This window comes from Coloeus monedula (assembly GCF_965178545.1).
Source record: "Coloeus monedula genome assembly, chromosome: 7".
Lineage (NCBI taxonomy): Eukaryota > Metazoa > Chordata > Aves > Passeriformes > Corvidae > Coloeus > Coloeus monedula.
The window spans coordinates 17,735,912-17,762,140 of NC_138787.1; the positions used below are offsets into that span (position 1 = coordinate 17,735,912).

Genomic DNA, 26,229 nt, shown 5'->3' on the forward strand with positions numbered 1-26,229 from the left:
TGCCGCTCCGAGGGGAACCTCGCCCGGAGCTACCAATTCCAAACACTTTGTGTCTGCCGACCCCGAATCTCCCGATGTCTTTTTCGGCTCGTTTGACGGCTCGTTCGGGACCCCCTGTCCGGCAGCGGCAGCCGGCGCACACGGGGCTCTTCCCGGAGCTCTGCCGTCCCTCCGCGCTGCCCGCCGGGCTGCCGGCAGTGCTCCCTGCTCCAGCGCCGAACTCACCGGCCTCGCCCGGAGCAGCGGCGCTCCTCCACTCACCGACGGCACCCGGAGCAGGGGCTGCCCGGCGGGCGCGGGCGCTGCATCGCGGGAGCGCGGACGGGGTGCCCGGCACGGCCGCCGCCACTGCCGGGAAAGCCGCCGCCTCCGCGGGTCCCGCGGGCGCTGAGTGGCTGCGCGGCCGGGCCGGGGCGGAGCGGAGCGCGGGGGCGGCCGCCGTCCCGGCGCGGCCCCGTCCCCAAACAGCGCCGAGAGAAGCGGCGGGCGGTGCCGGGCCAGCCGCCGCCGCGCCGTGCCGGCTCCGCCGTGCCGGCTCCGCCGTGCCGGCCCCGCCGTACGCCCCGGCCCCGCGCCATGGAGACCGAGCCGGCCGCCGCCGCGCAGGTGAGAGCGGCGCCCGCGGCCCCGGCAGCGCGGCCCGGCCGGCGCGGCGCGAGGGGCGGGGCGCCCGTCACGAGCCCGCGGAGCACGTGGCGCCGCCCCGCCCCCCGGAACGTGCTGAGTCACGGTAGGGGCGGGGCCGCGCAGCCCCCGCCCGCTGCCCGCGGGGGGGCCGGGCCGGGCCGGGCCGGGCCGGGGTCAGCGAGGGCCGCCCGCAGCCGCCGCCCGCAGCCTCGGCAGCGCGCGGAGGGCCGGGCAGGGCGAGGGGCCGGAGCCGCCTCCGAGGGAGCGGCTGGGGAGGTGCCGGCGCCGGAGGGGCTGCCCAAACCCGGTGCAGCCTCGAGTCGCTGCCCCCGGCGGGCCCGAGCGCTCCCGTTCCGCACTCGGGTGAGTTACCGCCGCTTCCCGCTGCTGCAGCCCGGGCCCGCTACGGGGCTGTTGCACAACCACGCGCTGTCCCGGGGCGGCTCTGGGTTCGCCTTCGGGTCCGGATCAGCCTCGCACACGCAGCCCGAGGAGCCCGAGCTGGACTGGCCCGGCCGGGGAGCGCCCCGGCACCTCCGCCTGCTGGAAACGCCCCGCCAGGGCTTTGGGCACAGAACACACGGGGCCGGGGTGGCCTCTCCTAGGGCGAGTGTCCTGGAGGCTCAGAGGTGTTTGTGGTTTGTACTCGTGTGCTGTGGAGCCTTTTCTCTCGAAGCCTGGGGAAGCTCAGTACTGTTATGTTGCAAACTAGTTGCACAAGAGTTACGTGAATAACTGAAAACATGCTTGAACTCCATTTTAAATTTATATAATTGTGCTTTTCTTGGACTTTTAAATAGAAATGTATCCTTATCAACAAAGTGCTAGGTCTAAGGAAGTAATACTTAAAACTTGTTCTGGATCTACTTTAATTCTTTTTTTACTGCAAAATTAAGACTCAAGTGTTCAGACGCTCTTCTAGTGTGTGTTGGTACAATATACGCTATGCAGTAGAGTTTCATCTAACATTGTCCATTCTTTAGGATATATAAGTGGGTACTTCCTACAGGTACTATCACTTTAGCAGTATTGGATGTACCTTTTTCTGTTCATTGGATACAGTTCCTTTCAAGTCTTGGGCTGCTCATAGCTCTGCTTGGCCCATCTGTTTTTCTAGCCGTGGGTAGCACAGCCATGACCTCCACCTTGCCTCCTCAGTTTGTTGGAAAATACTGCAGCAAAAATCACTGTCTTGGCCTGTGCTACGTAAACACCCTGTGAATTTGGTTTTGCCTATATTATCCAGGCACTTTTGGTCTCATTCCTAAGGGACTCTTGACAGACCAATTCCTGCATATATGCTTTTGTACCTTCTTCACCAATCCACTGTGACTTCTCTTCCAGAAACCTTGCTTTTGTTACTCGTTTGCCTGCTTTGCCAGACCCTCTCTACTAAGCCACCTGTTACACTTTTCCTATCTGAGCTCAGCAGCTGCTGGTTTCTTCTCTTGCAGACCTGCCTGAAAAGGCACTGTGTTTTTTAGATAGCAACTTATCATGATGTTTGATATACAGTTCTAAATGTATTCATTAAATGGAAAATTCACATACCCTGTACCATAAAATGTTCACTCAGAATGAACAAGGGGGACCACAATTTCATTTAGCCCCTCAGATTTTGCAAGGCAGCAGATGAGAAGGGTGTTCTTAGTGTCTGTGTGTCTGGTAGCAATTGTCATTCCAGTAAAGGTGAGTGTGCAGGGATTGATCGAACTCCTTAACCAGAGTGTAAAACCTCTGCTTTCAGCTACGTACTTCTGTGGGAGTTAGCAGAGCTATTGCCTGCAATATTCTTGTAAGAAGTATTCCCTTGTTGTACCTTCCTGCCTGGAAATAGGATACACCTCTGTATACAGAGATGAACTGAAACGTTGCTTACATGGACCTCAAACCATCCAAGAAAAAAGATTGCAATGGAACAAATAGTCTGGATGTTTCAAATCACACTTGTGAAGGCAGGACTTAGTAGCTGTTCCCTTTAAGTAAATGTGAAGTTATTGAAATGGTTGCTTGTAACCTTGTAAAAAAGCTCAACAAGCTCCTTAGTTATTAAATTTTGACCCTCACAACAAGAGGGCAAAAAGAATTCCCTTTCCAACACAAATAATGAAGCTGTGGGTTACACTGGAGTGGAAGTAAGACGAATTACAACAATTGGCAAAACCAAGTAGACAAATAATTGAGTGTGCATGCAAGTGTATCTGTTAGGGTTTTTCTACCTAGAGAGCTGTCCTGAAGAGTCTCCAGCTCAATTTGTGTGATCTCTTCAGTCTAGAGGGCTTTAATGAGGAATTACACATACTTCTCTTTTTGTTGTCCTGCTGCATTAAATTGTTAAGTGAGTGGGTTTATTTTTATTCTCTAATAGCCTCTCATTTCCACATGAGGGCAGATTCTGTGGGAAAGTCAAACAAGTACCCCACTCAGAGCTTTTTGGGTTGTTGTTGTTTTTTTTTTTTTGTTTGTTTGTTTCTTGATAATGAGATTTAATAACTTTATTGAATAGGAATATCTGATCAAGATATTTGTAGATATATCTATTCACGTATGTGTGTGGATAAGATTCAGAAATGCCCATATTTCTGAATATATTGTTAGCTACTAAAATGGAGGACAGGTTTGGAGGAAGTAGATGAGAGGGTGGCACAAGCACTTCCTTAAGTAAAAATGCATTTATTTTGACACTCCCAGTAGTTCTGTGCTCGCTTTGATATCGAGCTGTATTGGTAAAGCTTTCTTTCCTTCAAAACTCAGAAAAGAATATCTTCCAGTTAAGCCAGTGTTAGATATAATGCAGTGTAGCATGTTTGGCTGGAATGAATGTAGCCTAGCAGGAGCTGATCTTGTCAATCCATTGAGGAGAACAGCTAATTGGATACTGTTATTAGTGTAGTAAATATCCATCATATGAATCCTGTTCTGTAGCTTGTCTTTAAAATCTACCAAGAACTTACAGTTGTATTGGAAACTGGGGGAAGTGCAAGTTCATTGTCTCAGAAAACCTGAGTATCTGACTTGAAGAAATTAATTTTTAGCTCTCAAAGTTGGAAAAGAGATTGGCTTTGAAAGTTTATTGGGAAATGTTTGAAAGAGACCAAACTAGAACAAAAAAGAACACTCATTGTCAGTAGAAGGCAGCTGGATGTTCTTGTGTGCTTTAAAGAACTTGAGAAATTTTCATAGGACTGTGTGGGCGGTTAGGAAGGTTTGTGTACACTTCCCGCTAATGTTCATGGGCAAGAATAAATTTTGGCTTTCTGTCTCTTACTTTTTCCTTTTTTAATTGAAAAAATAGAGATGGTATAATACTCATCCTGAATAAAAATGCAGTCGGTTATATATAACCCTGAAAGACAAGGAAGTGGTTGAAAATTATTATCGTATCTATTGTTGGACATGAATACCCTTTTGATTTCTTTTGCTTTCTTTACCTCTTAAATTTGCAAAGCAGAAAAATACTTGTTTGGTAGGTACTGCCACTTTCATGATCCCGACTAAAATGAATGTAGCAATAGCATCTTGAACATGCTTATTTTGTTAAAAAAATGTCAGATACCTTTGTGGAACATGCTGGACTTTGTGAGGTGATGTTGAGGAATACTAGAAGTGGAAGGACCTAAGTGAAGTATTTATTCTGAGTAAAATCAATTCATCTTATTCCTTACTCGAGTTTTTCATACATAGTTGTAAAATTTTGTTGTACTTGTTCCTTCAGTAGAACTAAGAAAACCCAAAACAGTGAAAGCTGTTGGAGTTTGTCTTTGAAAGTTTTTGGAATGCAGTAGACTTTGCAAGGAGAATGAAAATAGTCAATTGCAGGCTCAGAAAAGGGTGAACTTGAGGGAGAAAGAGAAAATATAGAAAGTCCAGATGAAGATGCCAGTAAATTATGCCAAGTGTACCCATACCTGTAACACCGGGTGTGTGATTGATTGTGAAGAAGAAATTAGTTGGATTTTTGTACCTAGAACACTGCTTCTTCCTTTTTTTTTCTCTTTGCAATTATAAAGATAAGCTTTAAAATTACTAAACCATTCACTAAAATTAGGCCAATTTGTGCAAGTGTGATGTATTTACAGTTATTGTCTTGGCTGAGGCCGATGCAGTACAAGTTCAGACAGTAACCCATTGGCATGAATTAAATATTAATCCCCTGCTGATTGAGTCGCAGCCAGCAAGAAGTCCTGCAAAGTCTCCAGGTTAATCACCTGGTTAAAGTTTGCTTTGGCCTCTATCTCATTCCAACCCTCAGTAACTTATTGTTTTAATATAGCACATTCCTAGAAAACTTGAAAGTGTTTGAAGTCTGTTAATTTTTCTGACCCAGTATATTATACCAAAGTTGGACTTTGCCACAGAATGCTGCTTGAGGTGAAGGGGAAGGAATACAACACGTTGGTCGGCTTAGTCCTTTTTCAGCAATAAACAGGTTTAATTGGTTTTGAAAACACGCCACCTCTGCAAGTCTTTGAATATGGACCAATGAAAAGTTGTGGAGGAGGAGCTGGAAGCCATGACTTTGAATTTGTGTTATCCAAGGATGACTGATACACTGTGAACCACAATGCCGCTCAGGGTTGCTCAACTGCAATTCTTGTATGGCATATTTGTTTCATTAAGGTAAACAATTAAACCAGTGGTAAGAGCTGAAGGCGGCAGTGCTCTCTGTAGTGGATAAAACTGCTGAAAACCATGGAAGGGTTATCTGAAACAGATACCGGCAAATGCATTTCAATTAAAGATAGGCAATGTGTACTTTTAGCTTTCCTACCCTGTAACTGCTTTCTGTGCAGGAAAAGCAAAGCTAATGACAGTCACACGTTAATTGGCAGGAGTAAGAATTTAATTATCTTGTAGCACTTAAGTTTTTCTAAAGTGAAAGAGCAGTATTACTGCTCTGTGCAGCACAGTAGTGAAGCAAGCACAGGGACAACTATTTTACTGTTTATGATTTATAGATACATATTTCTTAATTTTTCTTTAGCATTCTTTAAAATAAGGAAATAAAATATACATTCCCCAGCAGATTATCTTGTTTTAATATTACTTTAGTTTTACTTTGACATGCATATGCCAACAGTGTCCATTTCAAATGGAAGCAAAGTCTCTCAGAACCATACATTTAAATTAAGTATTAATTTGGCACCATACATTTAAATTAAATATTTATTTGGGTAACCAAGCAATCTGTAACAATATTTAGTAAGGATAAAAGTGTTTAATTATTTGACTGCTTTGGAGAGGAGCATTTGTCTTTATCTTATGAAGGATCTTCTGTTTTCTGTCCTATGCCATTTTGAAATCATGGTGAAATATTTTCTCTGTTTTATTTAAGTAACACATTGATTTTTCAATGTAACGTGTCAATACATTGGCTTTGTATTTGCCTCTTAATTTATATGTTAATATTCACTTTAAAATTCACTTTAAAATAATTAGATGTTTTCATATGTTGTTCTGGAGATCTCGGAAAGCTATTAGGAGATCATAAGAGTGTTAATAACTCAAAGTTAAGTTACCATTGTCTTACCAGCAGAGTATAGCTGCTGATCAGTAGTATATTATTAAACCCTAGCACAAGTACTAATTGGCAAAGCTCTAGTAGAATGGGTATAGCTTAGAAATAAAATTTATGTGTCTGCAATTTATGTACTACAGATACAGTTGAAGTTTATTACGTCAGTTTGGATTTCTGATTTTGGCCTGATTAGCTGCAGTTTTTATACTGGGAGGAGGGAATATAAAACAGTGTTTGTTTAGCAAAGTTATTTGGAAGGTATTGTAAATGACTATTAATGTTTTCTATCTTTAAATGTAAACTAAACCATTCCTATAGGTAATGTCTTCATTGTCAATGCTGTTGCAGTACTGAGGGAGTTGAAACCACACAACTTTGTACATGTCTTGCAGTTAGACTTTTAGCCTAACTCCTGCAGTATTATTATTAGCAATATAGTTAAAAAAGAGAAGAGAAAGGAAAAGAAAGTTCCTTTAAGGTTGAAGTTGCAGCAAGAAGTTATGTAAGATCAGTTTGAAACCATCTCTTTAAAACCTTTTAAGGAAGTATCTTCTGTATTGCTATGAAATGTAAAGATATCAATCTTTCTGTCCATGCCACTACTTCTGTCTTGCAGTTTCAAAGTTTTATTGCTGTTTGCTGTATTGATTTTACATGCTGTCTCTTGTAAGTATAACAAAAATTCCAGTCCTGGAGACAGCTTGCGAAACAAAGTTTGCATAATTGAGAAATTGACTCAGAAGGAGCTTGGTTGATAGTGTGCCTGTAAGAGGACGTTTGTTTTATGATTAAGGGTGTGTCTATTTGCTGTGTTTGAAAATTAATATCTACAAAATGTTAAAGCAGTGGCTTTTCAACAGCTGAGTTATGTGAAAAGTTGCTATGACTTTGATTTGCTTCCTGCTTAGGTCATCACCACCGTTTAGCTGTAAAGAGATGATAAAAAGATCCTGGGGGTTTTTGTTTGTTTGAAACCTTGTGGTAAAATTAGTATCTTCCTACTTCTTGCTGTAATTAGAGTGGAACAACTCCTGTGCTGCTTGGGTTTCCCAGTGGGAGATCCCCGTTCAGAATTCTCAGGCAGCACGTGGTTGATGCAGGTCTGCTGCTCGGAATGCTGCCTGCTCCCATGTAAGGTGGCCAGTTGTAATGTTTGCTCTGCAGCTGGCCGCCTGGGCGTGGGCACGCCATCATTTCTTCTTTCTGCCTTCAGGAACTGTTTGCTTGAGTTATGTGCTGTTGAGTAAGAAGACTGAATTTTGTTCTAAATCAGGCTATTTCCAGTTGTATTGTGTGCAGTTATGTGACGAGATGACGTGTTCCACAGTCAGCTGGGTAGCAGAACAATGGACAAGAGAGGATGGCAGGGATGAGTTAGTGGCTCTAAAGGCTGGTGCAGCTCAGCTCAGATGGGTAAGATTTTCAGATGCTTCATGGCTGGAAGGAGAGCATGGAGACTGTAGCAGCAGAGGTCGTCCAAGATCTGTCAGTGGGACTATTCCACCCCAGTTTGTGACACTAATGCTTGGCTTCACCGCTATCACAGAAGGAGTCACTGGTATGTCTGCACCAGCGCAGACATGAGTCATGAAGTCATGACTGCATCATGGAGTCATGAAGTGTCCTTGGTACAAGTGTGCTGTAGACCCTGATGCAATCTGCTGTGTATTACTTGACATGAGATGCAGGGACACGTTTTCTGTTTTCTAACACGGACTTGTATTCACGCGTGGCTTTGTTTCTCCTGTAGATGGGTCTTGAGCAGATCTGCGTCAGCTGTGGAATTTCTGGAAGATTGTCTCACTGATATTTGTAAAATAAATCAAATGATAGCATAATACGAAAACTAGAACTTACATTTGAATCTAAAACGTGATTTCTGACAGGTGGTCTTCCACATTATTTAAATTTAATTCTTTGGTTCTGGAAATGCACATCATATTTATGTGCCTTATAGCTGTGTAGGTTGTAACAGAGAATTACAGCACAGTGACTTCTGATACTGTGCTTTCTATTTTGGTTTTAGTATTTGAACTAGAATGTTATCAGGTTAATTTTTCAACTAGTATGAATTGTTGTGACTCAAGTGAAATGTTGTAGTGCCATGGAATGTGTAATCCTTTGTCATCTACTACTTCAGGAGTCTAGTCTTCACTGACCACTCTCGGGAATCCTTGCTCAGCTGACAGCTAGCGTGTACATCTCTAGACATCTTTCATCTCTCAAAGTTTCTTTTTGTTGGCAAAGGGAAGAATGGAAGCCACTTAAATAATAAAACTGTTAATGGAGTGCTTCAAATTAGTCTGAAAAATCTCACTAAGGTCAGACCCATAGAATTATTTTTTGATAAAATGGGCTATGAATCTACTGTATAGTCCAAGGGGACAGACATGGAAGAAGCCCCAAGAAAAATGGTGGGTAGTGGAGGCTCTTGATTTGGATGGAATGACACAGTTACTGATGGTTGAGTTCTGCAGTTTTGTTGCTCTTTTGAAGATATTGAGCATTACTTTGGCAAGAGGTATAAAACCATTTACCTACTCTGGTTTATGCCTTGGAAGATGATTTAGATCCTTCTGCTTTCGGAATTTATAAATTGAAAAGTGAGAGCTGGAATGCACCACACAGACAAAGCTTTAGTTTTCTACCCAGTTATTGTTCACTTCCTCAGTGGGTTTTCCTTTTTTAAGCAAAAGCTGTCGTTGTGCACAGAAATGATAAATTGACATATGGATGCCTGACTTGTTGGGCCTTATTGGGCTTTCTGATTTAGTTGTTTAACTTTGCAGGACCTTCATGTGAAAGAGCTTCCTGAAGCTTTTGTGGGGGTGCATGACTTCTAGAGGCTTGCTTTTTTTGCAGATAAATGTGTGGATTACAAGTGCTTAAGAAAATGAGTAAAATCTACCCTTGCTTCATTCTATGAAAGGATAATTCATGTATCTTGGTGTGGCTAGAGAAAGGGGAAAAGCAATACAAACTCCTTTAATGCTAATTAAATAATGATTTCTAGGATGCATCATGTAAATTTAGGGAGGGTGGTTTTGGTCATCAGTTCACAGTTGAATGGTGTTATTATTGGCTGAAGTATGTCACTAATGAAGGCTGTTCACAGTGTCAAACTAAGTTCATAGTGTCATTTAACCATGAATTACTCTTTTGGAAAGATCTTGCCAGCACAGCTAAAATGTGCCCCACTGGGTATACCTTTCTCAAATCTGTTACAATTCTGTACTGCCCAGTGGTGAGCAGTTGAATAGCAATGTATTTTTGATCTCTTTCCTGGGTTTAGTTTCTTTTCCCCTTGCAAAAACTAAATAATAAGTGTATTAGAGATTGAACACTCCAAAAAAACCCCCGACCCTGCTTATTTAGTCAGAACTGTGCCCTGACAATGAATTCCCAGCACGATCTATATGGATTATGCATGTGAAAAGGGCACGTTAATTGCAGGACTGACTCACAAGAGTATTTACCACCTGTGCCCCACAGACTGCAGTGGGAACTGTGTACCTATGTACTCTGCCAGATGTGGGTACATCTGGAGCAAACACTATTCCCTGCAATATAACCCTATTCTTAAGCTTTTAGTCTTAGGTAGTACTCTTGGCTGATGAGGTGTTCGTATGGAATTTCCTTGATGCAGCCATAATAGATGTCTGTGTTTCTGAAAGGGGGCTGCTGGGTATGTGCTGGCAGGACACTGGGTGAACCTCATTGCTTTCTAACTCGCCCAGACACTCTAGTTGCTTGCCATTGTAGTTTGGTCCACAAACAATAACAAAGCAAGTTGCTTGTGAGATTGTGAGGTGGAAGTTGACAAGATGTGTAGAGCATGCAGTGTCCACATCCAGGCCGTGGTGCAGCTGTAGTGACCCAGCTGGTGCTGTCCCTGTAACTTGCCCAGCCATCAGCAAAACGACAGCTGGAAATGGGGTCCTTACACTAAGGTGCCAATGCAGTCAAAATGTGTAGTACCAGGAAGATTCTGAATAATCCTGGAGAATATATGGACCCTCAAACAAACACACAGTTTTCATGTTGGCTTGAAACCTGCTTTTCCAAAATGTATGAAGCCAGAATAGTGGCTAATAGGTTATAATCCAAGATTTATACAACTTAATAAATGTTACTTGCAGTCTTTTAGGTTCTTTCTCTGTCCCTATGTTCATTTTGCTTCCTGATTTGTTTCATTGGACAAAAGAATGTGCTGTAATTTGACTGCATCATGTTTCCCAGATGACTGAGCCATTATTATAAACAAATCCTCTTGTGTATAAACTAGTGAGTATCCTGTGGCAATGTCTGCAGAGTACATGTTTGGCTGGGTACAGCAGAATAGCTTGAAGATAATAATTTAACAGGTAGCTGTTTTTCAAGTAGTGTAGGTTCAATACAGAAAATAAAGTGGGGCACAAAGGCTTTTGTGTTCCTATGGTTAAAAGATCAGCAGTATTTTTCTTATATTATTTCTTTACATATTGGGGGGTTTTGTTGTCATATAAATGACAAAATTCAATAAATGCATGTTTTATTATGATGCAGTTTTAAGTTGGGAGAAAAAAAGAAACGCAAACATAAATAAAGCATTAAAGCCGTATTTCATTTCAGAAAAATCTGGTCTATCTGAGATGGCTGCTGTTTGAATGCCTTTCAAAATGGAGTTACGTGGTGCAGTACATGGTGATTTAGACAACAGCTACAAAGTCGGCCGCAGCAGAATCACTCATTTTACTTGTTAGGGCAGCACAGCAGAATTTTGTTGATGTATCAAGCATGCAAAAACAAATAGACAGACTAACCCAGTCTTAGAAAACAATCCTGTATTTTTGCCAGCCTCCTAATTTTATTATGCAACTTGTGTAATAGATTTTAACTTGAATACATATTAACTTTTTGTGCTTATTGACTTAACTTTGGAATGCTGCTGATGCAAGATAAAGAAATAGCAAGTCAATAACTCTGTTAAGCTGAAAGAGGGATCCAGAATTTGAGTGGAAGGGACTGCAGCACTACCAGCCAAATATACTGTGGAAAAGTGTTAGTTGGATTAACACAATATAATTAAGACTGAAAAGGGAAAAACAGAACCCATTTAACCAAAACAGCAAAGCTCTGAAAACATGTACGGCTCATTGCTTTAAATACAGATGTTCCAGAAAGCACTCTGGGATGTCAAGAGTTTTAGGACTAAGTTTGAAGAAGTGAGATGACAACTACGGACATTTTTAGCTTGTTCTGAGCAGCCAGGGTCATACTTATAAATATGGGCATAATTCAGTTTATTCAAGAAAAATTCATTGTCATCACTTCACCATGTTGAATCTTACTCTGTCTTTTCCCTTTGACTAAGGCATAAATAAGGGAATTTGGAGCAGATACACAATGCATGTTTGATCTGGTCCTCAGTACTAGAGGATAACTTTGGAAAAACCAGGTACTGGGCAAAGAAAATAAGTACTAATGTCAGACTCAAGATTTTGCTTTCTGTAAGCCATGCAAATGAGACAGTGGGTTTGGATTTTTTTTTAAAGTATGTTGAGGTGGGATCAGTCTAGACTCCATTCAGCCCCTGGAGACCAACACTCCATATTAAACTCCTACTATTTTAAACCTACCATCTAAAATATGTATTGATTAAACAATTTAGAAAAGCACAGCTGCTTCTGGAGCGTCTGAGATCATGAAACAGTCTTCTGCAGAAAGATCTGCAGCACTGAGCAAGAATCGCCTGATCTGTTGTACCGTAAATGGTCTCCTCAGGGCAGACCAGATGTGGTAGGAGAAGGACATAGATGTGTATTTCTGGCTATTGATGATGAGATTGATGAGCTAGAGAGGAGAGTGTTGCTCCTGCTGCTGTGCCCCAGGCTGGGAGTGCTGTGAGGCACTTGCACATGTCCAGTGTTTTAAGGAGTGGCAGGGAGGTGGGGATTGATTGATTTTGCAGAAAAAGAGAAGACTTGCCAGAGTGAAGAAGTAAACTCTTCTGTGTCCTTCCTTTTCCTCTTCTTTGCTGTGTTTCTGATGGTGTTTTTCTTTACCTGCTTTGGTCTTGCTTTACTGTTAGCATTAGGATTTTGCAGATCTGGGAATTGAAATTGAGTTAGTACTTTAATGACCATAAACAGCCTTCAACAGGTATTTTTTATTGCAGTTACATTCTTGCTCTTCAGGCTTAAAGAAACTTGTCTTTTCACTATATGGGGTGTATTTTTTATGAGGTGTATTTTTTCCCTGGCAGTTTGCAAAGCTTGCTTGCCATGGGATGTGTATAAGAAAGCCATCATGTTGAGAGCTGTACATAACGTACAGGCTTAGCCGTTGTTGATACCATTCCTAAATATTCCACCTCTGAGAGAAGTTGTTTCTGGAGTGAGGGTTGGGAGAGTGGGTGAGTAGTATCCAGAGTTGTACTTCCAGCCAGGCAGAACCTCTCCCCATCTTTGTCAGAGTGATGCCCTTAGACAAGGCTTGTTGTGAAGCTTCTTAAGAATGCTGGACAGTCATTTTCAAAGAAATTTTTCAACTAATCTAATTTATAAGAGTAGATCCTGGCAATTTTGCATTTATTAAGAGAGCATGCTGGAATACAGTGGGAGGTACAGTTTGAAATATGAGATGTGTGTTAGGAGAAAATAGAAATTTGCATACATACACTTAACATTTCAGGAACTGATCTCATCTGGCTCTCTTGGGGCAGAAGAATGTCCCAAGACGGATGGTCAGCATGAACAGCATTTAACAGGTTTATTTTTACAGACAGGGAGTGAAAATTCTCTTGCAATATCACTTCTTTAAAGCTAGGGCTTTTCAACCCTTTTTGAGTCCTTTCCTAGTTAAGTTAGCCTGCCAGGGCTTTGAGAGTGTTTTGTGGCTCAGGCATCCAAAGACTTTAGGACCAGGAAGAGCAAATGGGCATAAAGAAAGAGAAGCAGACTGGTGTAGTGTCAAAACATACTGGTTTAGTGTCAGTGCAAGACAGAAAAAAGACACCCCCTTACATCCATCCAAGCACCTTGTTTTCTCCCAGATTTCTTAGAAGGTCTTGGTGAAAAATATGGTAGAGTTGACAGCTCTGCAGGGCAGTCAGGGTTTTGACCTTGTGTATTCACAAATCACAGGCTGCTGTCATGTGGCTTTGTTTGACAGCTGTCTGTTCTGTCACACTTCCAAACCCTGAATTCAGATGTCTGAAATTGCTGTTGTACCCTTCTGCCTGCCAGTGTAAATAACTTCTGTCATTCCCTTTCCCCCATTCTTCTCAATTGTTTTTAACAAGTTTGGGTGTTGGGCTAACTTCATCTGCTTTCTGTGCCTTCTCTTAAGCGTAAGGCTTACGTGTCCAGAATTTTGTTCTGTAATTGTAAGCTGTAATAAAGTAACTTACCTTGAAAAAGATTTAGAGAATGAAACAGTAGTTACAGAGATGCCAGAAATCATCTGAAAACATTAAATTATTTATAAATAATTCTTAAAAACTACTTGAAAAAAATCGGTTTCTCCAGAGGATGAGGGGAAGACATTCAGCTGTTGCTTCCACTGTGCTTTTCTTAAGTGGTCAGATGTTTCCAGCTCCTCTCGTACTTGCCTTATCACTTGATGGCCTCCTTTTCATTCTTGCCTTGAAGTATCTTGGGTCCTTGCGCCTGCGTCACTTCCAACACGTTTTTTTGATTAAAGCAAAAATGTAAGGTGCCTTTTTGTTCATTCCCTTCACTTTCTGGAAAACAGATAAGAATTGAGGGATACTTTGCCCTGTCTCTCTCTGTGAGTAAGGTGTAGGAATGCTTTCCTGCTCCTTGTGCGGTGCTGGTCTGAGCTCCCTGCTGGATGCAATGGCCATTGATTCTGTGCTCTTCTATTGCCTCATGCTGGCATGTGAAATCATCTGTCTTCTTGGGGTTAGGTGCTAACAGATCATGGGAAAGGAAAACAAATCCTTGTCTGATGAGAGATTCTGCTCATGTTATCTCAGTTTATGGTGCAAAAGGCATGACTTTAAGAAGTAAATGCACAAACCCCACAATGTGCTCTGTATCCAGAGGATAGCTTACAATGGGTTGAAGGTGCTGAGATACCATGTTGTTTCTCTGCTGACACTTGGGGTGCTGGATGTTTCTATTCTAGCAATGCTACCTGTAAATGGCTTATATTCCAAACAACACCAAAACCAGTCAGATAAACCAGACAGGGATGAAACAAAAGATCAGCATTTTGTTTAAAGCACGGAAGTCAGTCTGTGAAAGTAACATGGAAACAGGGTCTCTTTCCTTTGTTTACCCTTCTGCAAATGTTTGCTTAGGAGCAATAAGAGTTAATTGTCAAACTTTACAATGAGATTTTCTCATAAAATGTATAACAGACTCTGCCCAGATGGCAAATGCTGATATGTAAATCTAAAACATGAAAATTTCCATTGGGGGCCAGATGGTGGCTTAATGTGAATTGTTTAACATTTATGTTTATCTTATTAAAAGTGCCTTTGTATGTCCAAACTAAGCTATCAGTGTGATAGGAAGAACATATCACTAAATGAACAGAAAAATCAAACCATCAGTACAAGGCACCTCCTGCTTACATGGAGCATGGGAAAGCAAAGCATGTCTGTTGAGAGAAGTTGTTTCTCTGTCTTCAAAATTGCAAAGAAAATGTTAAAATCAAATCACTGTGTGTCTGCTTGGGGAAAATCTTAAACCTGTACCATTTTCTCTGAAGTTAAAAATGCTGGACAGCAGTGGTACACAAGTTGAATCCCATAACGTATTTGCCCTTGGCCTAGGCGTTGGTGTTCAGCGGGAAAGAGCTGAGCTCCAGGCGCGGGGGAAGCACCGCAGCTGCAATCCCTCCTGGGCACAGGCCTGGCTCTTCCTGCGAGGCCTCTTGGCTCTGCCAAACCCAGCATTTCCTCTGATGCAATCCAAGGAGTTGCACAACAGAGGAAAGAACAAGCGGGCACTTGTGGAGGCTGTCACATGAGGCTGTGCCTTTGCAGTAAATGTGTCTGATATTCAGGGAAGTGGTCAGCCTGGCTCTGCAGGGCAGCAGCCAACTCTGGGTCAGATGAATCTTTCATAGGACTCCCAGTGCACATGTTCCAGTTTGGATGCCAGTCTGTGCTCACTTGTCCCTCCAAATGAGTCTTTCTGAGACCAGCACATTATGTTGAGGCACCTAAAAACCAGCAGGTCACTCTTGCACAGGAAAGCTTTTCACAGCTTTAGTTTAAAGACTCCAGGTGTCAAGTACATAGCTACTTTTGGGATACTTTCACAGTAGAAGGGGAAAATTGCTTCAGTGATGAACCGAAAGTAGAATGCTTGCCTATGGGGGTACCTCTGTGTATGTCTGTGCTGGTGTTCAACAAGGCAGGGAAATAACTTAAAGAGGAAGACTGTGGGGAGGCTAAAGGAACAAAATTGCAAAATGTTTGCTTTCGACTGCAAGGTTTTTTTTAAGAGTTCTTGGCCACTACCTCGTGCTTGTGGTTGTGATTCATTCCTTAGTGAATCACTGGTCGATGTTGACTCCATTAACTTTGACCTGAGGCTTTGGACTAATGACCAGAATATTTTTTTTCTTGAAAAGGGCGGTATTACTAAAAGCATTGGCTGAAATCATAGATAAGTGTTTTAAGTGGCAGGTTAATATTTAAATCAGTGTGCTGTTAGATACTACATATCAGCTTACTGACCAGAAGAACACTTCCTCCATGTAGCCCATTTATGCAAAGAGTAATTAGTTGAATTGTTATTCAAAGTTAAGACTAATATTGCTGTAGTTATGTACAGCTTTTCAAACTGAAAATAGGAGGGCTGTTTTCTAGTTACACGGTGGTAACAAAAATAAAACAACTCATCCTTTTGGTTTTAAGCATCACTAACACAACAACTAAATAAAATTGAAAAGATGCTCCTGACAAGCATTGCCCTCCAGGGTAGAGCATGACACTGTTTGGCAAAGCTCAGCTCTTTGCCAGAGATAAAACACTGACCTAAATATGGTCCCTTGAGAAATGGTGACACAAGCCAATCAGTGCTGTCACATTTATCAAACAACAGCTCAAGATCCTGACAATCTTGATAAGCGGGCAAGCATATTCATTCAAAAAAGAATCCTGGTTGCTGAACTGATTGCTGCACACACACAGAGGCAGTGGTGTACAGCCACAGCATTTTCTTTGGTCAGCTGGTGTCTTTGGAGACATCTCATCCCACGAAGGAGGCAGCACCCAAAGCTACTTACTTTGATCATGAATATGGCCAGTAGAATGGCTGACAGATGTAATAGCTGGGTCTTGTGGTTTTGTACTAAGGCTGTGTGGATTGTCTTCTTAAGGAAAATGTGTTTTGCCTTCTGTAGCTCTTCTTTTTGTTCACTTTTGTTTTTCATGGTTTAACCTGAAACTGAGCACCAGTTCTGATATTCTTGTGCAGCAGTCTGTTGCAGCTCATAAAGGAAAACAGCTCTGCTAATTCACAGCTTTCTGCATTATATACACACAGGCACACAGAAAAAAATCTTTTGAGTCACATTTTTAATGGTGCTTTGTAAATGAATAATTCAGAAGTGAGCCCTAAAATCCAGATCCTGCAGTTTTATCCAGAACATATTGCAAATGCTCAGAGACTAGGAAGCACTTTTGGATCTGCTGCAGGAGGAGACACTGAGCAGCTGGTAAACTACTGGCCCTTAATGAAGCTATACCATATTGCAGTATCTCCAATTACTGCAGAACTTAATTAGTTTGTTTTACCCTGCCAATCTGGAAAAACCAAACACTGTCTTGGGCAGCCACTGTAATAATTTCAGCTTCTTCATTGCTGGCCATTAAAGCTGAGTTTGGTGTCTCCCAGCAAGGTATATTAAATATGTTTTAGATTTGGAAGTGCCTGCATTGTGTTACACAAAGATATTTTATGTAGTTACCCAATTTTAATAAAAATACATTTTTTTAATGTATTAATAGAAGTCATTCATGCCAAGTGAAATGAGGACACTGAATTGGTTTGTTCAAATGTGGACTTGGCCTGAAGCTTTTTGCCATAGCTGTTGTACAGACATGATCATTTTGAATGGCAGCATGAGTTGGCATGCAGGTTACTTTGCTTTTCTATTTGAAAATAACCTTTAGAGAGAAGGGAATGTTTTAATTTGATATGATGGCAAAAAAATTGTATCTTGGGTGTAGAGCTGCTGAGTGAATCAGGAAGGTTCTGTTTAAATGAAATGCAGTGTTTGGTGTATTACTTGTAGGGTGTTAATCTGAAGAGGATGACCAACACTGAACATTATTTTCACATGCTGCCCAAAGGGTAATTTTAAGCATAATGAAACATGATGTAAAATCAAAAACTTCCAGGCACCAGCTGAATGGTTGGCTGGTTGGTTGGTTGAGAAATGTGGCTACCAAGTAATAAAATTCTATATCAGCAGGCATACAAATTAATAAATTTTGGGTGTTAGGTTTTCTTCATAGAAGAAAATACTCTAGACTTCAGCCCTAAAAATATTGACTATTTGAACAGTAAAAAACAAAAATAAAATAATCTACTAACCCCCTTGCCCTCCTCCCCCAATTAAAAACCCTGATGCAATAAATTAAAAGTATTTGTAGACAAAGCAAATAGTATCAAACAATTGCTTTTTCCTAAATAGCAGAATTTTGTTTGTCTCCTGAAACACTAAAGGTGCAAGGGCAACTGATTTCCAAGAAATCTAGGTCATTGTTAGCTGTCTGATAACAGTGGACTCTGATGAGCCAGGGGCCAACTGGTTAACAGTATCTGAGACCTTGCGACCACTGTTTATACTTAGCTGCTCCAAACCAACCACATTTAGAACATCAACACTGACTAAGCTTTAAATTACAATTTCTAGTAAAAGTCTTAATAATTGTCTTGAGTGCTAGTGATGTTATGTCACTTGGTGTCTTTGAAACCAGATTCTCTGCCATCTCTGAAGCTCTGTTCTGCTGATCTTTAAGATCATTAATATTCCAAAATGCATTTTGCAGGATGGCTATTATTGTTTCTTCAGGAAGCCTCCATCATGTTTCTTAGTCAGCTTTTGCAGTTTTACAAGAACACGTGGAAAACAATTTGCACGGTCAAACTTCCCAATTTCTCTCTTTTCTCATAAAAATTACTTTCTTTATGACAAATTCATTCTGTATCTTCATATTTTTTCTAAGTTGAAAAAGAAGAATATATTTATCCTCTGGCTAGTTCCTTTATTACCTTACCAGTTGTAATAAATTCTCGGTTTCTATGAGCCTGTGTGTGGGCCACAGAAACGAAAGCACCAGGTCACACACTTCAGAAAGGTCATATAGAACCATATTTTATTTTGGTAATTTTGTAGGATTAAGAGAATAAGTTTCAGTTACGTAAGTCTACCTATTTGACACAGAGATTAAAGCTTTGCTGTTGTTCTAAACCAGGTCTGCTGGGGAGGAACTTACTTTAAAAAAGCACTTCTGTTGCAGGACATGAACTTGATCGACATCCTTTGGAGGCAAGATATAGACCTTGGGGCAAGACGTGAAGTTTTTGATTTTAGTGAGCGACAGAAGGAGTATGAACTCGAGAAACAGAAGAAACTTGAAAAGGAAAGACAAGAACAGCTCCAAAAAGAGCAGGAGAAAGCCTTGCTGGCTCAGCTGGAGTTAGACGAAGAGACAGGTGAATTTGTTCCTGTGCAGCCAGCTCAGTGCCTTCAGTCAGAAGATACTGAGCCATCTGTTGTTTTCTCACAGGTAAACTTCAGTGTTGTGAGTGTGTTTAACCCTTTTTCCCTTCACAGGAAGGCATGGTACTCATGGCTGCCTAAAATGAATTTGCGTGTGTTGCTGTAATGGAAGATCCTCAGTTATTCAAAGACGCAGTAACCTTTTTTCATAACTTTCCTATTTAGGCCACAGAGCCTTCAAAACCAGAAGCAGAGGCTTTGTCCTTTGATGACTGCATGCAGCTCTTGGCAGAAGCATTCCCATTTATAGATGAGCATGAGGTAAAAATGCACAGTACCGTGGTTTCATGGGTGGTCTTCCACAGGGTCAGTCTCACATCTTCTCTAAGATTTGTCTTCAGCATAAGACTTGATTTGTGATCTGAGTATTTTCCTCAAGCTGGCTCCAGCTGGCATAAAGCAGTGAGTAGGCTTGAGCCTATTTTTATATTATTCCATTATTTACAAAAAAAGAAGCTTTTCTTAAGAAATACCTGTTTGTTCTGCAGAAATGGTAGAACTCCAAAAGCTAGATTTTTGCTTTGGAAAATGCACATCCAGTTTTTTGAATGAGTTTTTTAGTTATCATTGTTTTGTTTGGCTTTTTAATTTTTTGCTTAAACTTTTCAGGCTTCTTCAGCTACATTTCAGTCACTGGTTCCTGCTCAGGTCAATAGCAACCCAGCCTTCATTTCTTCTGATCAAGCTCAGCCACCTGAATCCCCTGATCTAGTTCCAACCACTGATGCAGAGAATATGCAGAACATAGAGCAAGTTTGGGAAGAATTATTGTCCCTTCCAGAGTTACAGGTTAGTATGATAAGCATCTGAAAAGCAAAGCATGATATTTTTGGAGGACTGTAGTATTTTGGAGAAGGCAGTACAATAGCATCTGAACAGATGGTGATAATGACGGGTTCTACACCTGTAGGGTGCTTATAACAATATGAGCTTTAATTTTTTCAAAAATAATATCTTGAAAAACATGTAGAAAGAAGGAAATGAGTTGTTTATGGATCAGCCTTAATGAAACTTCTCAGTCAAAACTTCCTCTTGTTTAGCAAGTCACTGTTTGCCTCTGTGTGCAACTTGTTACAGCGTGATCATGGTTAAAATTCAGCTGCTCAAAAATGGACACTTCTGAGTCATGGATCTACAACAGGAATTGTTTTCACAAGTGTTATTTTAAATAGTAGGGGACTTTTTGGCAGTGTCTGTGTGAATATGATTACTTTTGATTTCAACTTTTATCTAAGGAAAAGTTTTTTTTTAAAGCTGATAGTAGAATATATATTTAGGTACACAAAAGAGTCAGGTATATTTATATAAATGCTGTTTATATATATTCAGTAAGAAAAATTTGTGTAATGTACATGAACTGGATATTTCAAAAGAACAAAAAAATCACTTTGCTAATACAGAGGATATGTAGGGATTTTTAGCCTGTCCTTATATTTCTATTTCCCTTATATTTGACTATAAAATTGAATAAATTTATTTTCAAATATAATACTGTAGAATGTTATCATGCTTTCCAGCATGATGCTGCTCTACTTTATGCTCTAATACAAGAGATGATTGCTTGGTGAAATGCCCATAAATCTGAATCATATTTCAAAAAAATTAAGTGAAAAACTTGCAGGAACTGAGTTTTTCCTGCCATTCTACCTTTTCCCTTCATCTTTTTATATTTTTTATATTTTTCTAGTTTTCTAGCCTGATTACTGTGTTAGGCTTAAAGGACCCACATAAGTAACAAGGGCAAGTGGCTGTGAAGAGGCAGCAGTGATGGTGAAAATACATTAAAAAACCAAACTAAAATAATTTATTGCAGTAATTCTGAATAGTAAGTGAATAATTTTCTGGGGAAAAAAAGATAATTAAATGGAGGGCACTGCCTTTTACAAATTATGTAGAGAAATGGAAAAATAGAGCTCTCACGTTCAAAATCTTAGCTTAAACCTTGAACAACCTCTAGTTAAGTAATCAGTGTGTGGACCCTTCTTCAGAGAAACAGAATCATTTTGATAATTATCTGATTCCTGGGGGACAGCAGGCCTGCTTATTTCAACTTCAGTTAAGCAAGTGCCCCACCCCATTGGAAAGTTGTTCTTGTAGCCTGTGAAAGCCCATCAGTGGAGCAGTCTGATGCCAGCTGTTAGAGTGGTGTTAGCCAGCTGAGCAAAAGTGTGTTTGCCAGGCTCCATGTTAGTACTGTTCTTATTCACCAAGAATTACATTTCTCTCTGCTGAACAGCTACTTCATTCAGTAAATCCTAGAAGAATCTTGCTTTTGAGGAACTGTGACATGAAATCAATAGTGTTAGAAGTAATTGTTTGGTATAAATGCTCATTAAGTCTCATTGAGGAATTCCACATTTCTGTACCCATGCCATTCCTAGCAGTGGTGCTTGTGAGAAGTTCAGACCGGGCAGCTCCAGGATCCCCACAAGCAGTTACCAGAACAGGAGGGCTCCATGCAGTTTCCATAACACGTTGGAATGGGTATCTTCAGCATCTTGCTCTGAGCTTGAGAGGCTCTGCTCTCTTAGTCTAAGCAGCTTTGTCCAGAACAAGTTATGTTGTGCCCTTCCTTTGGTATCTGTCATCTTCCTTGATTGCCTCTCCACAGTACAGGGGTACTGTAGTCATCTAGACTATAGCAGTGTTATAAAACCCCTTTATGTCTATGCTGATTGCCATTTAATGCTTGTGGGTTGTAGAAAAGAGTTTTATCAATTGGAGATGTGTTGCTCAGCTTCTCCCTTGCATTTCCCATCTAGTGCCTGAACATCGAAAATGATAACCTGGCTGAGGTGAGCACAGTCACGAGCCCTGAAACCAAGCCAGCAGAGATGCACAACAGCTACAGTTACTGCAGCTCATTACCTGTACTGAAAAAAGAACTTAACTGCAGTCCAGATTTCCTGGATGGTATGGAGGGCCCCTTTTCGGGCATTTTGCCACCAGAAGACACCAACCCGCTGAGTGTGAACTCTTTAAATGACACATCCCCTTCAAACCCCGACTTCTGTGAGGATTTCTACACCACCTTTATTGATACAAAGGCGAACGGTGATGCAGCAGCAAGGAACACTATCAGTCAATCCCTGGCAGAGATTCTAAGTGAACCTATTGATCTTTCTGACTTCGCACTGTGTAAAGCTTTTAATGGCAGCCACTCAGGGACCAGAGCAGAATGTAACGATTCTGACTCTGGTGTTTCACTGAATGCAAGTTCCAGCGTAGCATCGCCGGAACACTCTGTGGAATCATCTGCCTATGCAGATAAGACTTTGGGTTGCAGTGATTCTGAAATGGAAGACCTGGATAGTGCTCCTGGAGGTATGCTGCCGAGCAGTGCTAGTGTGTACTCTTTGCACCTCCAGGATCAGGTGTTTTCTTCCTTAGGGCCAAACACTCAAGCACCAAGTTTGCCATGCACAACCACACCAAAGAAAGAACCCCCTCTGGCTCCCAGCCCACCCAAAGCTCCATTCACAAAAGATAAACCTCCAAGCCGCCTTGAAGCTCATCTCACAAGAGATGAGCAAAGAGCACGAGCTCTGCAGATCCCTTTTCCTGTTGAAAAAATCATCAATCTCCCTGTTGCGGACTTCAGTGAAATGATGTCTAAGGAGCAGTTCAATGAAGCCCAGCTTACCCTTATTCGAGATATACGCAGGAGAGGCAAGAACAAAGTGGCTGCTCAAAATTGCCGTAAAAGAAAACTGGAAAATATAGTAGAACTGGAGCATGATTTGAGTAACCTAAAAGATGAGAAAGAGAAATTGCTTAAGGAAAAAGGAGAGCATGACAGGAGCCTTCATCAAATGAAAAAGCAATTTACCACCTTGTACCTCGAGGTCTTCAGCATGCTACGTGATGAAGATGGAAAGCCTTACTCTCCTAGTGAATATTCACTGCAGCAAACTAGAGATGGCAATGTCTTTCTTGTTCCTAAGAGCAGGAAGTCGGGGACTAAACTTTGAAGGGCAGTACAGCTGGCTACTGCTCTCTGAGTTACTATTTTTGTATCATTATCATGATAGTTTCTACTGTGAGGTGGAATGCAAAATTAAGTAATATTTGTCAAGTAAGTCTATGCAATGATAATTTTAAAGTTGTTAATTAGTTTATGGAAGATGCAAGTTGATAATTAATCATGTAATGCAGATGGGCATATACAAAATTTTGAATCTGATTTTTATAACAGACATTTCCTTCTTATAGCACCACTTTGATTAGTTTCCATATATATGTAAATATTTAAATATGCCATATTTATATACTGTTCCTATCTATTGTTATATTCATAGATTTATTTGGTATATATATAAATGATTTTAGCCTTCTAAATATAATTTCTTGCAAGACAACCAGGATGGCTTCTGATATTTTTTATAAATATGCAATAGTGTTTCCCATTTCTCTTATACATTTATACTTGCTTTATATTTAATATATTAATTTAGTATAAAAGTTGACACTCAGTGTTTGATTTTGCTTTATCAGCTCATTAAACTTTTTTAACTCTACTTCATACACATTTATTTCCCTAAAGAAGAGAAATCCTCGCTAGTTTTCCGAGGCTAAGTCTTCATGTAGCATAATAACCAATCACACAGCACTGTCAGCATTACTAATGCTTCATTCAGCTTCATTTTAATAACCTTTGGAAAGACCATGTAACACAAAGTTTCAAGTCTATGCTAAGCTTACATTTTTGTTTTCCTTGAACACTATGTAAATTCATGAGATCTTTTCTCCAAAGGCTTTTAAAATCTGATAAAGCATTGTCAGCATTATGCCTTTTTCCAGCTAAACTTGCTGTATGCTTTTGAGCAATTCTCCTAGAAATACACTACTGTGCCTCTGACTTCAATCAACGAGCATCACTTGTCCCTGCTGTTACTTTGGTGCTTACGGAAAACTGCAGTCTAGCAGCCAGCCACCTGCACTGTTTGGAATCTCGGCTCAGTGAATTGAAAAGCTTTGTGGAGTTTAAATTATGATTTATAAAAGAATAAAGAATGGGCAAATAAATAGCATTGTTTTGTTTACTACTCAAAGGAACGCACTTTGGATTTTTTCAATACAGAAAATGCGTAATTTGTAAGACATGTTGATCTGAACATTAAAAATTGTATCTTCATCCCTGTGAAAATTCTAAAAGGCATGCTTGATCTGAAGTGATTTTTTTCTTGCCACTGAGGGCCTATATCATTTTAGGAATTTATCTATTGCAATGTTATGCATAATGTCATTTAAATAGATAAAAAAAAGTCGCTCTGCAACTTTATTGGTACATATTTCCAAAATAAGGAAATGGAGGTGTCGAGAAAGGGTAGAATAGGACCCACAGAGATGGTTTAATAATACAGTAGAAGAGGTTTAAAAGATTAGGAATCCAGCCTTCCATTAGCTCATTATTCGCAAAGTTAGGTTAAGTAAAATGATACAGGTTGTTCCTGAATTCAGTCTTGATGTGTTTATTCCCAAACTTCTTAACTGTGCTGGAGTTGCATGTCAATCAGAAAGCCTCTCAGCTGGCTATGAAAGCTAGAAGAACAATTTCATATCATCCCAATTCTACATCATATCACTTTTTATGGACCTTTTGAGTGTCCTCAAAAAAAAAAACCACTGTGCATTTAGGAAGCAGAGAAAGTATTGTGTCACAGGCTGCTGTGAAAGGATTCCAATTTCCAGCTGTTCTGTGCTGCTTGCTGCTTTCATACAACACTCCAGTGCCTGCAAGCCTTCTCACCTGAACAGCAATAATTAGTTTGGAGCCTTCAATGATGTAGGTACCAGCTTTGGTTTTCCCCAGATGCACTGAATGGCAGATTATCTTTTACTGCTTGGCTGGCCACAGTAGCATCAGTCAGTGTAACTTCACAACGAGCTTTTGGTTTTACTACCCCACAACTTTGTCACCTTGTCTCCATCTTCCGTGAACTCATTTACCAGTTCTGAATAGCAGAGGCACCTGGTGCAAACACGTTCTTCCTGCCCCTCTGTCTTGGCAGAGCAGGGGGAGGAAAAGCAGGGCAGGAACAGCTTCACCACAAAGGTGGGTTTGTTCCAGGGCAGTGTAACACCAGGAGCCATGATCCTATTGACTATATTGTCTTTAAAAGGCAGGGGTACTGCCAAGTACCAGGACCAGAAGGAAGTCTTTGGTACTTAAACCTGGGACTAGCAGATGTTCCAGCCCTACCTACCTGAAGAGTAAAAGATTTCACGAGGCTTCTCATAGAGGTAGTTGCTGCAGACTTTCAAGTGAGGTTCTGCCCTGCAAATTGTCTGTGTCTGACACTGCAAATACAGTGGAGTCATGAAAAAATTCAGCTCAGCTTTCCAGCATCTCATGAGTACTAGGAACCTGTTGCATCAAGTACTAACATCTGTGCTTTTGCAGAAGACACTGGAAAATGCAGATCTAGGTGATCCAGCTTGCACCTTGAGGCTGCTTACCTGACCTTCTGTGTGAGCTGTGTGCCAGGCCATCCCCCTGCCCGTCCTTGACACACTCTGAATGCAGAAACACTCCTCTGCTTGGAGTAAATGGTCAGCAATAATGGTTGAAAACCTGGAGACTCGATTTAATGGACTTTATTTGCTCTAGAGAATTTAGCTGGTGCCTGGCTGTCCTACATCAAAACCACCGCAGCAGCGGGGGTTATCTTCCCTTCTGACGCTGTTAAAATGTGCCTCCCAGCTTTGGCACCAGCACTGCTCAGGAAGGAAAACCCCAACAGTTGCCAAGCCTGGCTGAGCACTAGGGGAATGCAAGACACTGCTGCCATTTAAAACAAGAGGACTAATCCATATTTGAGGATGGCAATTTTAGAGCATAGGCATCAAGGAGCAAGCACACCGAGCCATGGCCCCAGATAGTCTTTCAACACTGATACACAGTAACTCTTACACTCAGGCAGGGCTGATTGCAAAGCACAGAGCACCTAAAGAGCTCCTCGGGTCCCCTTGCCATTAACTACACTATGAAATGTCTGTCAGAGAAAATTCTGTCTACAGCTACAATAGAAATACTTTTAATTACAGATCGGCTATAAAACAGACACCTCAGTAAACTCCTGCCCTGCACTTCCATTTGTTCCTTAATTTGTTCACTAGGGGAAACCCAAAGGCAAACAGCATGCTTACAGCCTTTACAGGCTGTACCACCCATTTGTCTAAAACATAATACAAGATACTTCTTCCATTACCAAAACAAAAGTGCAACAAGAAGAAACCTGCAGTTAACACAGCAGCCTTGTTTGAATTTTACCAGGTGAAGAATCAGGCTAAAGTAACTCGGCCTGTGACAACTTGCATTCAGTTTAAACCAG

At 41.1% G+C, this 26,229-nt stretch overlaps 1 protein-coding gene across 3 annotated transcripts; it reads left to right on the forward strand.

The window, feature by feature from the left end:
* The first annotated feature begins 476 nt into the window (after positions 1–476).
* On the forward strand, positions 477–24,467 carry NFE2L2 (NFE2 like bZIP transcription factor 2). Of its 3 annotated transcripts, XR_014226575.1 has the most exons (6): positions 477–606; positions 18,633–18,902; positions 19,061–19,156; positions 19,505–19,684; positions 21,658–22,970; positions 23,696–24,467. XR_014226575.1 is itself a non-coding variant. In XM_082285174.1 (5 exons), the coding sequence occupies exons 1-5, from the start codon at positions 577–579 to the stop codon at positions 22,864–22,866; spliced, it is 1,785 nt and encodes a 594-aa protein (XP_082141300.1). In that variant the 5' UTR covers positions 477–576; the 3' UTR covers positions 22,867–23,253. The 3 variants fall into 3 exon arrangements, 2 of the variants coding, with proteins under 2 accessions (XP_082141300.1, XP_082141301.1); XM_082285174.1 differs by lacking the exon at positions 23,696–24,467 and having other exon boundaries at positions 21,658–23,253; XM_082285175.1 differs by lacking the exons at positions 477–606; positions 23,696–24,467 and adding an exon at positions 858–990 and having other exon boundaries at positions 21,658–23,253.
* Positions 24,468–26,229: the final 1,762 nt, after the last annotated feature.